Source organism: Helobdella robusta (genome assembly GCF_000326865.2).
Source record: "Helobdella robusta unplaced genomic scaffold HELROscaffold_28, whole genome shotgun sequence".
Classification (NCBI taxonomy): domain Eukaryota; kingdom Metazoa; phylum Annelida; class Clitellata; order Rhynchobdellida; family Glossiphoniidae; genus Helobdella; species Helobdella robusta.
Window position 1 is genome coordinate 595,532 of NW_008704435.1, and position 17,589 is coordinate 613,120.

A 17,589-nucleotide genomic window follows, 5' to 3' on the forward strand; every position below is an offset into this window, starting at 1 on the left:
ATACGTCGGTGGTACGGAGCAGCAAGTTGCATTGGTAAGTAGAAGTTCTACTTTCTGCTATTAATAACTACTTCAATGTATGTATGTATATATTTATGCTAGCATATATACATGCATGCATGCATTATATGTCTATATATGTATGCTTGCATGTCTGCATGTTTGTTTGCATGTATATATGTACCGTAGACATCTTAGTTTAAGGTGTCTACTGTCTATGGTATGTATAGAGGGTTACATGCCTATGTGTATAAATATATGTAGTCAAATGTAATCGCATAAACGCGCTTGCGTTTTAACAGCGGCAGACGTTAAAATCTAATAATTACAAACAATCATTAACAAACGATCAACTTTAACGACGTGTGTACAATACAGAGACACACAATTAAGCCTGCTTGTACAGAGAAAGAAGGATAGGCATTTGTAAATGAACACGTGTGTTTGCATTCACAAGTAGGCAGTCATTGCTACGCAGGTAGCATTATAATATCAACACACGTATGATGTTAATCTGATTTCAAGTGGCGGCACGTTTAATAAAAAGAATTTAATGAATATGCAAATTAAGTATTAGAGTGTTGTGTTGTCATCGTTATCCAACTCTGGCGGTAGTTCTGAAAAGTTAGCTGCTAATTGTCAGCAGAAAATATTTGGAAAGTCATGCAAATGGAATAGAAGATTAGGCAACATCACCAGATGTAAAATATGTGATGCACGTGTTACATAATGTAAGATGATGAATTGTGTGGTATAAGATGATGTTTTATATGGTATTTTATATTATAAAATAAAGCCAAACAAGATGCACTCTTAAGAGATGATTTCAGAAGTTAAGAAAGATGTAGAATCAACTCTGATGTGCACAGCAGGTACCACCATTGAACCATGTGAGCTCAGAGGCAATGACAATAAGAGGCAGTTTAGACTGATCTGTTTTTTTAGCAGTACGTGAATGGCATAATAAGTTTATTCAGTGCAGAACCACTTTTTAAATATTTATGTCATAAACTTGATGAGACGTACGTGGCTTCTACATTTATACTATTTTCAATATATTTAATACAAATCAACTTATTCTAGTTTAGCAGTTCGACCATTTGAAACAGTAATACAAATTTAGAGAGATTGTTGAGTTATTTTATGGCTAGCTAAATATTTATTTAAGTGTAATTAACGTGACAAATGATCTTGTTTTTTTTTTAATTTGCACAAGATGTCGTTTTACTGAGAATGGTGCCAACATAACGGTGAATAAATATCCGAGAAGTTTCCTGTTTTGCTTTTAGAATTAATAATAATGTATATAATTTTGCTCAAATTTTGTAACTAACCAAAATATAAAACTTACCTCTGATTATTACATTTATTAATTGATTAGACCGTCATAAACCGGCACCGGTGTGGCGGACCACCAGCCGTTTGGCGGTCCCTGGTGACGACACTTTGAGAAACAGTGAGGCAGAGGGTCATGTAAATTACTTTTAAATAAATTAACTGAGGTGAGAAATGCTAACACCATTCAAATCTAAGTCCTGCTATGTTTTCATTGAGGAACGCTTTCGCGGAATTTATTATTTTAAATTCTTCCTTACATGAGAAAGACAATTTTCAGGACTTCTCGATGTTTTATTTCAGTGTATTTTAAAATTACCTAGCCAGTAGGTATGTAAATAATTTCTATGCTTGAAAAATGAAAATCGTGATCAGTGAAATTTAGCGAAGTTTATAGAAGGCTTATTATAAAATTAACCGGCATGCAGAGATCCAACTGTAATCATTTTGTTTTCCTTATTGCGCAACTCTGTCAGGACCTCTCACTCACTTTTTCATTAAAATTTTGCGCAACACAAACCGACATACCTGGGTACGTTTGTCTAATATAATTTATTTTGTTGTTATTATTATTATTTAGAAATAACATATTCATCTTGCGGACTGTCTTACAAAAAGATTGATCGATGATATGAAGGAATGAGGCGCCGGTAGCTGAATCATGGAAGGAGGGAAGTGATGGATGGACAACATCAACCTGGTGTGATTGATGCTCACCTGAACGTGACTTCTCAGACAATCAGCCTGTGAACCAATCTATTAATTAATCGTTGTTGTTGTTGTGTTACAAATGTAAGTGCACAATTTTCAGCTCAACTGATGTTCTCAATTTAAAAACACAATATATGAGAAAAATTGAAGAAAAGTATGTGGTACAAACTAATGATGTTACTGGTTTTTAAAACTATGTAGATTCACGTCATTCAAAAAAAAAACACGAAACAATATGAAATTCAAAATACAAACACTGAAATGAACTGGTAGATATAAAATGGATGAAACATATTTTAATTGTTCATTGATCGTAGAGGTAATTGGTCAGGTAAGTTTGTGCTCCTACCTACTTACTTACTGAAACCCTAACTTGATAGTTTAGTTTCATGATTGTTATGCACTGACTGCATTGTTATGTCAGCATTTGATTAGGATTGTAAAATATTTACATAATCACATCGTGCACGTAAATAGCACATTTCATGCCGTGCGATGGTTCGCTTATGAAGCCCTCATTAAGTTCTCTGTTCTCCGCTCATTGGGATGTGTTCAATCTCAAACAAAGGCTTCAATCTCAGCAGGTTGAATCTGCAAAAATTTATCAGTTTTTTTTTCAAAATTTGAACGGATTTAAAATAAGTATATTTCAATTAATCAAATAAATAGAAGTTTTTAAAACAGACTAAAATGCAAATATAAGAACGAAAATAAAATTGTTTCTATCGAAAAACCTTTTGAAATAGATCCAGATGACATTGCTGAGAGCGTCCACGAGGGCAAGAATGGCGACGAAGAGAGCCACCAGATGTCCAGTGTCCATGACAATGTCGCGCGAGGCATCGATGTAGGGCAGGATGGCTCGGCTCAGCTGCTCCTTGTGCTCGGAAAAGTCTTTCCTGGGTTGATTCGTGAAAAACTTTTTTGTCGCATGCAAAAATAAATCCAACTTAATGCTTGTTAACCGGAATCAGAAATGTTAGTTAAATATTTCAGAACTGAATTAGAGGTTGTTTGACTTGATGAGCCAACGTGTATTATCAACGACACCTATTTCAATTATTTTCGTTTATAAATAATAGCTAGGATCAACCGAAGGCGATGATGAGGAGATCACTAACTTGTGATAAGCAACCGGAACGATATGAGGTAAATGGCAGCCATCAAAATGCAGTTTCTCAACGTGGATGTCTGTGCAGTTGCACTTGACGTCCGCGTCCAACAACTTCTTCCACATGCAGTACTCGGAATCTTTCAGCATGGCACTGTTCCGCAGCACCTCTGCGTACATCTCCAGCAGCAACTGGTATCTACCATGTTTCCCCGATTTTTTATGCTGTTACATTTACACTGAATGATATTGAACGACGGAGCAAAACAATGAAGATGAATGTACAGTACAAAACAATTAAGACAGAATGACATTTCAATAGTAAGACGACCATGTCTCATTTTGTTATCTCACTTATTAATCTTTTGCCGTAATTGTCGTTAACACATTTTTTTACAAAATACAAACTGACTAAAACTATAATGTGATAGAAATTGGTTTTCACGACATTTCAAGAAATACAGATATTTCAATTTGATAATCAAGTCAGAAAATTTTTTAATTACATCGCATGGAACCAAATCTTATACAAAGGGAATATTATTTTCAAATTTGCAAACTTATTAATTACTCTCAATTGTATTCGTTGTAATTTTTATTTTATTGACCCGACATAAGAGTGAGATCACAAAATAAGAAAACGCAAAAAATCAAAACCTTTTGTATCGGATGTTGACGAGCTCTTCAAAAAATGGAAACTCCAACTTGTTGATGCGATACGCGTTGGTCTTGACGCGAGTCCCTGCCAGTCTGTAGTTGGTCTCAAGTGGGGCCACCTGCAGATAGTTCAATTATTTATTTCCCAGTTTTAAATTATTATTCAAAATTAATTAAAAATTATTGTGCAAGTTTCAATTGACTAAATAAAATTATTAAAACAATTGTCGGCTGGCTTCAAATATATGAAACTAAAAAATAAAAAATGTTTTTGCGTATCAGCATGTTCTATGTGGTTGCTAGCATTAAGCATGTTTTTCGAAGAATGATACGATGACGAGCAAGTTTCAAATAAAGAACAGTGCACATATCAGAAAGGTAAAATATTTTCAAGCAAATATTTGTAACATACAGTGTCCAAAGGTTATTAAGAGCATTTGAAATACATTTCGTTAACGGAGAACTTGTTTGACGACTGAGAAATATTTTATTTTGAATATTCATTAGATAATGATTAATCATTTTTTATTATGTTTAAAGGACGGTTGAAATTTCTTATTGAACGAGAACAAAATAATAAGTGCATTTTACGGACCAGCGCATCGAAGTATCCAATGGAAACGAGACTCTTGACGGAGAGCAACTTGTCGGCTGCAGACAGGCCGATGTACAGTGCACAACCAACTGCAACTGTCGACACCATTTTCGGAATGAACTCAGTTTTCATTATCTACAGTGTTTTGAAAATTTATAACAAAAAAATGCTTGCTGTCACGCATTCTCTTGAAATATCATCCATCTTCTAAAGCATACCAAATAAGATGGCAAACGCCTAATTGAGCGTTATAAAGCTGAGGTATTCTTATTAATAACATATTTGCAGATGCGTCCTTCTCTTAGTCCACTGTTCCTTACCTTGAAGTTGATGTCTCTTAACGTGCTGAGGCAGGATCTCAACTTCGACGGTTTCGTAGCAGTTGGAGGTGTCGTTGGAGGTGGTGGAGGAATTTGTTGAGTGCCAGATGCTTGTGGTGGTGGTGGTGGTGGTGGTTGTTGCTGTTGTGGTTGCAGCTGCTGCTGTGGTTGCTGTTGTTGTTGTTGTGTTTCTTCAGTAGGACCTTAAAAATTGTAAAAACTCAAGTTTAACATTGTAAAGACTCCGATTAAATTATAACATCAATAAACAAAAGAAAAAATAAATCATAATACTAAATGACAGCAGACAACAATATTTTCCAAGGTCATCTAGCATGTAGATCAATATCAATTAACAAGAGGTATGATCAAAAACTTGCACCTAACCTTCCTGCTGATAATCAGGATGATAGAGCCTGCAAGATATAAAGATGGGACAACCATGCAACATCATCTGAGCGCCAAAGTACGTGCGCGCAATTCTATGGATGAACCAGACTGCGTCGATAACCATGAGAATGATGATGAACGTTGTGAAGCTCATCATTTGAGGAACTTTCTTGTCGTCATCTGCATTCTCATTCTCATCGTCAGCTGTCGGCTGCGGTGGTTTCTTGTCGTAGTGGTAGTACCACTGATTGCGTGGAAGTATCACGTCGCTGGCTCGTGGTATCTTCATAGGCTGGTTCCATGATTTTGGGATGTCGGTGTTTAAAAATTCAGTTAGGTTCGGCATTGGAAAATCTTTGAGAGAAAGGTCTGTGAAGTTGTCAATGAAATCATTTACGTAGTTTCCATTAAAAATTTACGAAAGAGAACAATACTATGAACTTTGAATATTGGCATCTAATCTAATAATTTAAGTTACCTCCAAATGAATTGAAATAAAATTTTCGTAAAAATTCCGGCCTGTTGTGCACGGCAGATAATTTTTAGTTTTCACAAATTTTGAAATCTACTTACGCATTGGATTGTTCGTCAAATATTATAACAAATAAAACACGCCCAAAGTTTAAATATTGGATACTTAAATATGGAGAACCCTTTAGATCATTTGAAAAAAAAACAATTTTTCAAAACAAAATTATTTTATATGTTATTTTAACTGAGTTTGAAATTTGTCTTTGCTAGCGAGAGTGGATGCGAGCAACAAAGCAGAGAAGCCAGCGACCAACCTGCAACCAGCCTGTCGACCTCTTGCTTGATGCCCGCCCACTCCAGAAATGGTTTCGTTGACTTGCCCACTTTGGATCTCTTCCTTTTAACTTCTTCATAAATGATTTTTGGTCCATCCATCCACTTGCTGCTCTCAATGGCGTTTGACGTCTGCACGATGCTTCTCTTCAGTTTCTCCAGCGCTCTGTTCGCGTAAGCCGTGAACTCCTGCCTGCAAATAACATGTTATAAACTAGAATCTACATCTGTTCATACTACAACCTACATCTGTTTATAATTAAATCACAAAATAATTATCTCAAAAATTATAATAAAAACAGATAAATTCCAAAAAATGTGCGTCGTTGAAATTCTTGCAGTAAGAACCAACTTGAATTTGTTGATGTTGTTCGTGAGGTTTCGCACCAAAACTTTTGTGTACTCCCTCGCCACGTTCGCGACCTCCTCTGCATCGTATCTGTGTACGCTCATTGCCTGCTTGGCCTGGTGGTTTTTTATTTTAATGTGAAGAATTAGTAAAGACAAGGAACGCTTCAAAACGACTGATATGCATTATTTCGAAATTATTGATATACATTATTTAAAATTTTTAATTACCGAAAAGAATTAGATGTATCAGTTGTAGATTACATGTTGGATATCATTCCATCATATTTCTCATAAAAGTGAAAATGAAACTTGCATTTTCCAATTGTTCCTGAAGATCGTTAAGTTTCAGTTCGCAGTCGTGCCTCGTCTGGTTGGCAATTTGGTGTTGTCGCATGATTTCGTTGCGTGCGTACGTGTGGATGGCTTCTATGTCCAACTTTTGGCTGTTGGAAGCTGTTTGCGTGTACTGCACGAAGTTTGTCAGAGTGTTCATCGAGTCTCTGCAATCATGCGCCAGTTTGGAGGGGTCGTTGAATGTTAAAAGTGACTTTGATCAAGTAACTTTTTATCAGGTTTAGCTAAACAATTAAAATTCTTTTTCAAATTCATTTGAAAACTCAACAAAAAATAATTATAATCTAACTTGTTAAAATGTTTGATAAGCAGAACAAGCACGGTGAAGGTCATGGCAACTGAGTACATGGTCTTGAAGGTGATGTAGCAGACGACGAAGAAGTAGTGATGAGCTTCGACACCATCGGACCCACTCAACTTCTTGTTGTCCAGCTTGTCTGACGTTCAAATATCATCACGACATGCGTGCAAGCAGTTATGCTTATTAAATATTAACGACAGATTTCCTTCGAAATATCGGAGTGATAAATGATAAATGGAGTGACAACGTATGAAATACATGCAGTTAAGCACTAGCACAGATTACAGCCAAAAATAACAAAGGCAAAATAAAAAAAATCACAAAAGGCGAACTCATTGAAATTTAATTTTTATTAAAAAGATCACTAAGAAATAAAATGCACTCACCAGATTCCGTGACGATGCCGATGAAGATGATGACGACGAGGCAGATGATGATGATGCAGAGGACAGCAATGGGAGGGGTCATTATTAATATTGGGTGTTCGTGGTTCAATGCATAATTTACTGGACCACCTGGTGATGATGATGACAACGATAGTGGTCGTGGTGATGATGATAATGATAGAAATTATGATAGAGGTGATGATGACGATGATGGTTACAACTTCGTAAATGAACAGCTCAAGATAATTCGAAGAAACAGTTAATCAAATATTTAGGACCGTTTTGACAATAAAAATTATTACAAATTCAAGAGCTAAAACAACAAAGTTACTCACCTATTGAACCATTATTCTGGAAGAAATCTGCAAAATGTTGAAAATGTTCTTGTACTGTTATGGTGCGTTTTCGACACAATAAAATAATAATAACTATTAGAAAAAACACGTTCATTATTTAAATAATTCAAAAATGCATCAGCATATATATATATATATATATATATATTGTAGAGAGAGGAAAAAAGAGAGGGAAAGAGTAATAATAATGAGGATGACTGACCAAGATCTTCTTGTGTAAGGGTTGGCGCGGGTCTGAATACGGTCACTTTGATTGTTCGATATTTATCGTTGATGTCTACCAGAAAAGTTTTGTTGAATACGTCCGGACCTTCCGTTGCAATGATGAATGTCAAGGTGAAGGTGGATGGACAGGTCACCCCTACGTCATAATGGAAAAGGTTTTTGTGCGGGTACATGGGGTCCCGGACTACCACATCGAACGCACCTGGCAAGTTCATTTAGTAACTGCTGCATCTAATTTATTCCAATTGGTCGTTAATCAAATCTTTACAAAAAAGTTCAATACATCAATAAAAAATAAAAGAACAACAAATTTATGAAACAAAACAAAAATTCTGTAGCTACCCAGTACTGAACAATAATTTAATTAACCAGAATGACACACCTACATAACAGCCCTAACAAATATTACATGAGTAAAAAAAATTTTGCATTGTGTGAAATAGATAAGACAGAATACACAGGCGACAGAGCGGAGACAACAAACAGAGCAGAACAGAAAGTGTAAAAAGGTACCAGGACAGCTAGTGAGTTCTCCATGAATCACCAGATTCCATTCCCTATCCTTCCTCACCAGGTCTGCCTTTAGCGACTGGTCATCCTTCACGATGCCAGCGCCGTAGACAGCTTTCAGAATGGACTGGTCGACGGGTATCTGCGGTCGTCAACAAAAGTTTCGTACTTTAGATAAAATGTTCAAATAAGCACCAAGTTGTGATATTAATTAAAAACCATCCAAAATTCTTGTCTAATTTCAAAAATCAATTACAATTTCAATGAAATTGAATCGTTATAACACATTAATGAATATTTTTAAAATTTTGGAGAATATCTAACAACAAAAGAAATGTATGGTAATTTTTTATCGGTCTTGTTGTAGAGTTTGTAGTTGCCGTCGCGAAGATGGTGGACCTCAATGGAGGGGTCGTGTTTGAAGGGGTCTGTCGTGTCCCTCACCAACCTGCTCAGCACGTCTGACTCGCACCTCAGGCTGTCTGTTGTACGTTGGTTGTTGTGAGGTTCTCAACTAACAATATTCATTTTTTATAGAACTGATATCAAGTGATGTTTTTACTCATACTTTAATTTGAAGATGATACGTGCATAATTAACACAGAGTGAAACGATCACAACAAAAATAATTTATAAATGACCCATCAACACGAGCAACTACCAACTCCAAGTTTTTTTGCTGACAGCGAATGGTTGCACCGGTCTTACAAAAAATGATTTCTCATTCGTGTTGACCTCGTCAAGATTTTTCCCGAAAGCCTGGTAGCGCCCTGCCTTTGCTATCTTTAAACGAATATTGCTCTCAATCAAATCAACAAAACCGGACACTTCTGATCCAAATGATATGTTCAAAAAGTTATGCCTGAAAAAAAAGATAAATTGAAAAATTTTGACAAAATTAAAAACATTTAAAATAAATCGCATCCTTCAAGTATTCAGATACTGTTCAACCTTCTTATAACAAACACCTATACAACGAAAATCTCTACACAACGAAAATTTTTTACATGTCCTTTGGAATTTAACATACAAAATGTTACTATAGAACAAAAATAATTTTTCTATAACGAACAAAATTTATAAAAATTGAAAGAAATATCCGATAATTTAAAAATATAGTTGTTGAACAAAGCAAACTGTATGCTACATTCTTGCATTACTATGTTGTTATTTCTCATATTTTTGAAAATTATACAATGTATTATTACTTTCTGTTATAAAAAGTAAACGATTAAAGGTAGTTTTTTATAAATATATTGCATATAAATAAACACATTATAAGCAATATCGAATTTTTTCTCGATTAAATTCTATTATTATATAACAAATTTTTTTCCTGGAACCATCAAGTTTGTTGCGCAGAGGTCTTACTGTATTTAATTGGGTACCAAAGTTTTGTTTCACATTCTTAAACCAACTACAATAAACAGTTTAATAATTTAGCAGACTCACTGTTCAACGGCGCTGTGCGGATGGCCAAGCTCCTTGCTGTACCTGCGAACCACTTTGAAAACTTTGTTGTTCAGCCTTTGACTTTCGTTGGCATTAGCGAAGACCTCATACTCGATGTGGTAGATGACGTAGTTGGGGAGGGGCTCGATGTGGCAGGCATAAACTGGACTGCCGGGCTGGAACACCGGGTTCATTGTTATTTCAACTATATTTCCGGTCAAGCATCTGAGAAATTCATTATTGAGTAAACATTTAACACACTGGACAGAAAATAACAAATGAAATGAAACTTTTTGTTACAGAGTTAAAAAAACAAACAACCTGATCTGCGTGCAGTTCTTATCGTAGTAAACCTCGCAGTCGTTCGAGCATTCATTCTTGCTACAGCAGCTGTAACAGTACTGCAGTCTTGGAGACTCGCCGTTGTCGGCATCATCAGCAGTGACGTTGCACTTGTGGCTTCCGTTGTAATCAACCATCTTCTGTGCGCAATCTTTCAAACATTTGTCACACGTCGACCGCCTTTTGGCGCACCTTCAGGCATTTCAGAACAAGGATGTGTCGGTTGATGGGTTTTGCACGGTGCATATCAAAATATCGGTAAAATGTTATGACTGTATTATTTAAAAAAAATTCAATTATAAACAAATAATGAGTAATCAGCTTGATTGAAAGACACGCAAAATGAGCTGACTTAAATTAACGGTTCTTCATCACATCTTAATATTAACAACAGCGTAAAAAAACTTTGTTGTGCTGTTGGTGAATTTTTAGCAGTCCACACATTTTTTCGTTGTAGAGAGCTTATAAAAATTTCAGAACTACAATTTGGCAAGTTAGTAAGCTTGGTTGGTGGAAGTGTCGTCTGAAATTGTGCAGTCTTTGTGCCAAACATTCAATCACAATCGGCAAGAAACATCTTGTGAGTTGAACGGGTCAAGGATGCAAAATAAAGAACAAAAATTATGATTCGAAAAATATTTTTTACAATATAACTCAAATATTAACAGAAAAACAATTCAACACAATTTCAACGTCAACGTATAAAAAAAGATGATTACAAAAATCTTCGACATAAATGAAATTTAATAAACTGACGCTTGATCTGTATCGAGGAAAGTTGTTGAGACGTCATCGAACTTGGAGCTGATGCCCAGCCGATCCGTCATCGTCGACGGCTTAACGCACACGACACTCTTTGAAGACTTCCAGCGAGGCATGTTGCCGCTGACGACATGAGCCTGGCAGGGGGCTCTGGGATTGAGGAAGTACCCGACGTCGCCATCACAGGTCTCCACGTGGTCCTCCATCTCCGACGCTAACGAGGACATCACCGATCTTTTCTTTTTCTTTTTTTTCTTTTTCTTCTTTTTATCGCTGTTACCCTCGCCAAAAAAGTCGTCGTCCAAGATATCGTTGCAGTAGTGGTACTGAGCCTTCGTCGTTACGCCCTGCAATGTGGAGTGAAGTGCGTGGTGGAGTGCGGTGTTTGGTGGAGTGAAGTGCGTGTTGGAGTGACGTGTATGGTGGAGTGACGTGTGTGGTGGAGTGACTTGTGTGGTGTTGTTACATTCATGGGGCAGCAAGTTTAATGGAACGTCAACTAATTTACGTTTAATACGGGACAATAAAAATTATTTAAATTGCTTACTTTGCATGCACAGTTATTTTAAAAATCATCTAACCCATACAATGAACACGATCACCGCAGTAATGATTAAACCGCAATGATGATTCATGATGATGATGATGATGATTGAAATATAAACAGTGATGATGATGATGATGATGGTGATGAAAATATAAACAGTGATGATGATGATGATGATGGTGATGAAAATATAAACAGTGATGATGATGATGATGATGATGATGAAAATATAAACAGTGATGATGATGATGATGATGATGATGAAAATATAAACAGTGATGATGATGATGATGATGATGATGATGGTGACGACGACGACACCAACAATAAAAACGATGCTGATGACGATGAAGAAAAACATCACAGTAATTATTATTTAAGAAGACAAGACAGATAGTAACGTAGCAAATGATAAATTGATTTCATCGTTTTAGGAAAACATTAACAGCCCTACCCCGTGCGTTGTGGATGGTGATGTTGAACTTCTCTGGGAGGGGGTAGGGGCAGTACTAGTGAAGGGAGGCCTGGTTGTCCAGGTCGCCTTGTCGTTTCGACTGGGAGTGGTCAACGTTGCGATAGATTGGAGCCAGGTTGAGTTCCTTTATCGTCAGACGCACCTGCAGGCCAGACTCTGCAGAGGAACGTTCAAAGGAATCTCCAGCCGTTCAAAATCGCTTCAATATTTTTTGCCGCTTTCAAAAAAAAAACTTCACAAAAAAAAACCCTTAAAATTCTCAAAAACAATATTATTAAATAAAAATAATAGCGACGACACAACTAGCAAAAAAATGCAATGCCAGTTACATCATCATCATCATCACCTCCATCATCATCATCACCCCTTCATCATCATCATCATCACCACCTCCACCATCATCATCATCATCACAACTATCAAAAGCAACACCACCGCCATCACCGACAACGAAATTTTTTTTAAACCAGCACGAACTTCTTGTGAGTGGCATGACATTCGGGACCATGTTGTCGTTCTTGTTCTCCTGCATCTGGTAGGAAACCACGAGAACCATGTCCCTCAGGTCCTCCAAGAAGATGTTTGCCGATGTTGTCGGATCGCTCAGTGAAGACATTTCTGACGTTGTGTGTATGTGTGTTTGTATGTGTATATGTACGTGTGTGTGTGTGTGTATGTGCGTGTGTGTGTACGTGTGCGTGCGTGTGTGTACATGTGTACGTGCGTGCGCGTGTATGTGTGTGCGTGTGCTGTCCATTTAAGTATATATATTCCCAATTTGTTCACGAAAGAAATATTTCACAAACTATTATGAATACTCGAATAAGCATGGATAAGAAACCTTTCATCGAGTTGTAACATTCGTTGGTTGTGAGTCACAAATATGCCTCATTGGCCTCACACACTTACAAACAAAACAAACATACCTTATCCAATGAAAGTAGCAAAGCATGAAATGTTGTTATAAACGAACGTGAATGAGTAGAGTTACCTTTGCATTGTCTGTTCTGCGAGCCAGCGCAAGGTGCAGACTCGTAATCAAGATTGCCACACATGGGCTTGCAGACTGAAAACAACAAACGTCATCCACTTCAATGATGTCACACAGCGATGTAACATTATTTTAGTGGACGTTGATTAGGATAATATAAGATTGGTGAACATGAATGAACAAAAGCAAAAACAAATGAAAAGAAGATGAACAAATGTGTGAAGAGATGTGTGAAGAAATGTGTAAACAGATGTGTGAATAGATGTGTGAACAGATGTGTGAACAGATGTGTGAACCTTTACAGAAGGTGTCGTTGCGCGGTTGGCACTGGCCTGTCATGTAGTAACCTTCCTTGCAGGAGTCTGAACATTCTGAAGGGGTCCACGTTCGATCAGTTGTTTGGAAGTTAATTAAATTGATCAGACTGTTTTAATGTTAGTTGTTGGATATGTTGAAAACAGTTAATGATGACAAGCTGATAGGCTAAGGTTAAATGATTAAATTGAAGCAAAATGTTATAAAAGTGTTGACCATTGGACAGGGAGACGACTTAAGGTCAACAATTAACAGAACAGATAAAGGTTAAAGGTCATTCATTCAGCTCTTTTGTTACAAAATTGTCATCAAAAAACTCTCACAGTGTACGCGAAGTAAATGCATTGCATTGCTTATCGTAGACAGAGATCTCTTTGCTTTCGAACCAGGTTACAGTAAGGTGGGATCAGGCGTCTTTGACATTTACGCTATCCCACCAACCAGTTTTGATCAACAATAGAAATTCTACATGACATATGCAGATGCACTTACTTGCACACTTTTTTGCAGAGTTTGGTGCGTTGTTGCACGGTTGGACTTCGTAAGTTCCCGGCGGACAGTCATCGTTACAGTCTGAAGTGTGAGAACATTTCAGTGCTCATCAACAAACTCTTAAAATGATTACACCGTTAAACAACATCAAAGATGAAAATTACGCTGGTCACTGAAAATTTAATTTTTACAATCCATGATGAACTGCGTAAAAGAAACCTAAAAAACTTTGACATAATTTCTTATGTAAAAATGTGTACAAATAAAAAAAGACGTCTGAAGAGGAAGTCCGATGATGATGATAATAATAATAATAATAATAAAGTGACGAACCATGGCACTGGTGGCCATCCCCGTAGTAGCCGATAATGCACTGGCAGGTGTGAGTGCCTTCCGTGTTCCTGCAGTGGGCGTGTTTGTGGCAGGGCCTGTCCAGCGTGTGGCATTCGTTCACGTCTGCAAATGTCGGCAGGAATTTCTTAACATGCAAATGAATGGAGAGCTGTGACGCCAGCATGAAGTCGACGTCCATCTAACATTCAAGGCGGCAGTCAGCGCCCACAAACACCTCCCGAGCACCATCGGCATCGTTCAACTCGTGGTCGGAATTATCACCGCCATCATTGTCATTAATAAATGATCATCATTCATACAACTATCTCGTAACTAAAAACATCACCACTATCATCATCATCATCATCCTCACCACTATCATCATCATCCTCACCACTATCATCATCATCCTCACCACTATCATCATCATCCTCACCACTATCATCATCATCCTCACCACTATCATCATCATCCTCACCACTATCATCATCATCCTCACCACTATCATCATCATCCTCACCACTATCATCATCATCATCACCACTATCATCATCATCATCATGTCTACCTTCACACTTGCTCTCCCCAACGAGTTTGTACCCTCTCTTACAAATGCACTGACCATTGATGGGGTCGCACGACTGGTCGCAGTGCGTGTTTGTCCTGCAGAGGTCAGTTGGATTGGGCAGTCTCGCGTCGTCCAAATCTGCAGCGGTGAGTATGCGCGATTGTTTGTGTTGTTGTTGTTGTTGTTTGTGGTGTTGTTGTTAGTAGTGTTGTTGTGGTTGTTGATTTTATTGTTGGTGGTGGCGTTGTTGCGGTGGTGTTGTTTGTATTGTTTTTGGTGGTGTTGTTGTTTTTGGTTTTGTTGTTGGTGTTGTTTGTGTTGTTGTTTATGTTGTTGTTGGTGTAGTAATAGTAGTAGTTGCTGTAGTAGTAGTAGTAGTTTTTGTTGTTGGGGTACAAAATTAAAATGCGAGTTATTAAATAACTGGCAAATTAATGCGACTGAAAACTGAGAATGAAACATAGGAAAGAGTTTTTAGAGACTGTTTAAAAAAACTGCTCAGCATTTTAAAAATTCGAGATAAGAAATTGAGTACAGATGGCAGATGTTAAATAATACCCGAGCTGTTATTCAAGGGATGTATATAAATACACTTTCTTTGTTAAAAAACTAATTTAATTTAAAGTAAACTTTGAATGGGGTTTATCACAAAATAATATTTGTAGCCTGGAACATCACGGTGGCATATTTAATTTTTAGTGGTCTTGTCATCAAAAAATACAAACAAAATGCTCTGAAATGTTGTGAATTGTTGCGAAATGTTGTGAAATGTTGTGAATTGTTGCGAAATGTTGTGAATTGCTGTGAAATGTTGTGAATTGCTGTGAATTGTTGCGAAATGTTGTGAATTGTTGAAACAACAACAACAACAGACCATAGACATCGACCAGCAGGGCGTGAGACTTGATGTTGTTGATGGTTCTGACGTCTGCCTGCTTCCTGACGAACACTTCCGGTCTGAACTTGAGGAGGTGGATAGGGATGTGCACGGTTATGTTCACTTCAACTTCATCGTATATGCTGTAGGCACAGCACACGCAACACAGCAGACCGATGACACAGAGGATGTTTGTGTTCAAACTGCATCCAGGCGAAAGTTGATCCAAATGTTGATTCGCATGAAAAATACTTCAAAAAACATTTAAAATCCGTCAATGTGATTTTTCTCAGTAAAACTACTATATTTTCATATTTTACAGCAATTGAAAAAAATTATGATTTTATTCACATTGTTAGCATTTATTTTCAGTATTTAAGATGATTGGTTATTATTGCTACACATATTTATCTTCTAAAAAACACAGTCTCAAATGAAATTTCAAGAAAAACACAAAAAATTTTAAAATAAATAATTTTCGGAGTCGGATGAAAAACCCCACTCCTACTATGAGTTCTCAAAAAATTCCCACTCAGACACTCCAGTTGTAACTATTGGTTTGTCAGGAAATTTAAATTATTATAAAAAAAACCCTACAAAATGTCTCAACTGAATTTCCAGGCTCGTGTATAAAACAAATATTAAAAACGTTTAGAAGATGTTACGCACAACTTGAACGTGGATGGCGGCTGGTTGCTGAACCTAACAGTGGGCCTCTCTTCCTTCTTCAACAGTGGAAGGGTCCCTGATGGCTCCTTGTGGCTTGCACCTGCCATCACCATTTTGGCCCCTCCTTGATTGCGACTTTTTAAAATATGAATTAAAGTTTATAAATTGAACACATTAAACTGTTCATGAGGATGCACTTTGTTGAAGTTGCTGAAAATGTTTTGAAACTTATTATAACACAGGAACCAAAAATATTGCATCGTCAAACGACATCCCTCATGAAGAATTGTAAGAATGAAACAACCTCGTGCTGGGCACCCTCCTCGAAACGACATCGACGTCGGCAGCGATGACGGTGACCACACTGCCGCTGCTGTCACTGCCTGTGCTCGTTGTGCTGTTGGAGACAGTGCTGCCCAGCGTCCCGTACGCCTCGTCGGTCATCCTGCCGCTGTCCGAACTTCTGTCTGTGCTGCTGCTCGATGGTGAAAAGTGGTTGAACGCGTCTGTGCCGTCGTCCAGCAGTATGGAGCTCGCAAGTTGTGGCTGCTGCTGTTTCTGCTGCTGGTGCTGCTGCTTCGGGCGCTTCATTATTGACGCCTCCTTGTTTCTCGCTCCTGCGTTCATTATAACAAATGGAACTATAATTTGATTAGAAACACAGCTGAACGGCTCAATTTTTAAAATTTGAGAAAATTCGTACGCAAGCGTATGCGACTTAGTCTTAGTTGTTCAGGGGTCTCGTGGCCGAGTGGTTAGCGTGTCTGTCTACCACTTCCACAACCCGGGTTCGAATTCTGCAGTTTCTACAGGTTCATCCGGGTAGCCGACTCCCGGTCAACCCAGCCGTCCATCTTTTCGGGGTTGGTTAATGGGTAGACGACGTAAGTTGTCGCATGCTGGCCGGCGAGATGCCTCAGTGGTTCGAATGCGCAGTGAGTCAAACATCTCAATGGCTATCGTATACTCAGCGTATATGACGCGGTGCTTGCGCGTGCACATAAATCCATGTGTACGTCGTGTGAAAAGGATAAACAAACAGCCTTTGTGGCAAAAGATGGCTGCTTCATATCATTGGTTGAAGATATGAAGAACATAATAAAGATATATAGATGATATATCTGTAACATTGTAAGTGGTTCTGCGTATGTCAGAGCTGCAATAATAAAAACTAATAAAAAAAAATTAAAAAAATTTTTACGCGGAAGTACACCAAACTATTGTCGCATTAACAAGCAGGGATCACCATGTTGTTCATCCATAGGACATTCGCAATTTTTTTCGTTGATTTGCTCAGATAGCATTATAACTAATTCAATATTTAATGTTACCAGAATTATGTTTTGTAAAGTGAAACAGC

General features: G+C 37.5%; 2 protein-coding genes across 2 annotated transcripts; both read right to left on the reverse strand.

The window, feature by feature from the left end:
• Window positions 1-2,181: 2,181 nt before the first annotated feature.
• Window positions 2,182-6,981, reverse strand: HELRODRAFT_192078 (hypothetical protein). The gene is made up of 11 exons (XM_009020462.1): window positions 6,918-6,981; window positions 6,588-6,774; window positions 6,276-6,388; window positions 5,905-6,116; window positions 5,117-5,488; window positions 4,730-4,932; window positions 4,410-4,544; window positions 3,815-3,933; window positions 3,168-3,356; window positions 2,781-2,945; window positions 2,182-2,637 (listed from the first exon to the last, which is right to left on the reverse strand). The coding sequence occupies exons 1-11, from the start codon at window positions 6,974-6,976 to the stop codon at window positions 2,565-2,567; spliced, it is 1,827 nt and encodes a 608-aa protein (XP_009018710.1). The 5' UTR covers window positions 6,977-6,981; the 3' UTR covers window positions 2,182-2,564.
• A 4,241-nt stretch (window positions 6,982-11,222) lies between these two features.
• On the reverse strand, window positions 11,223-16,346 carry HELRODRAFT_192080 (hypothetical protein). Its single transcript, XM_009020463.1, has 10 exons — window positions 16,230-16,346; window positions 15,558-15,763; window positions 14,684-14,821; window positions 14,116-14,238; window positions 13,783-13,863; window positions 13,272-13,346; window positions 12,976-13,050; window positions 12,462-12,602; window positions 11,964-12,140; window positions 11,223-11,309 (listed from the first exon to the last, which is right to left on the reverse strand). Exons 1-9 carry the CDS (start codon window positions 16,340-16,342, stop codon window positions 12,019-12,021), a joined length of 1,074 nt encoding a protein of 357 aa, XP_009018711.1. The 5' UTR covers window positions 16,343-16,346; the 3' UTR covers window positions 11,223-11,309; window positions 11,964-12,018.
• Window positions 16,347-17,589: the final 1,243 nt, after the last annotated feature.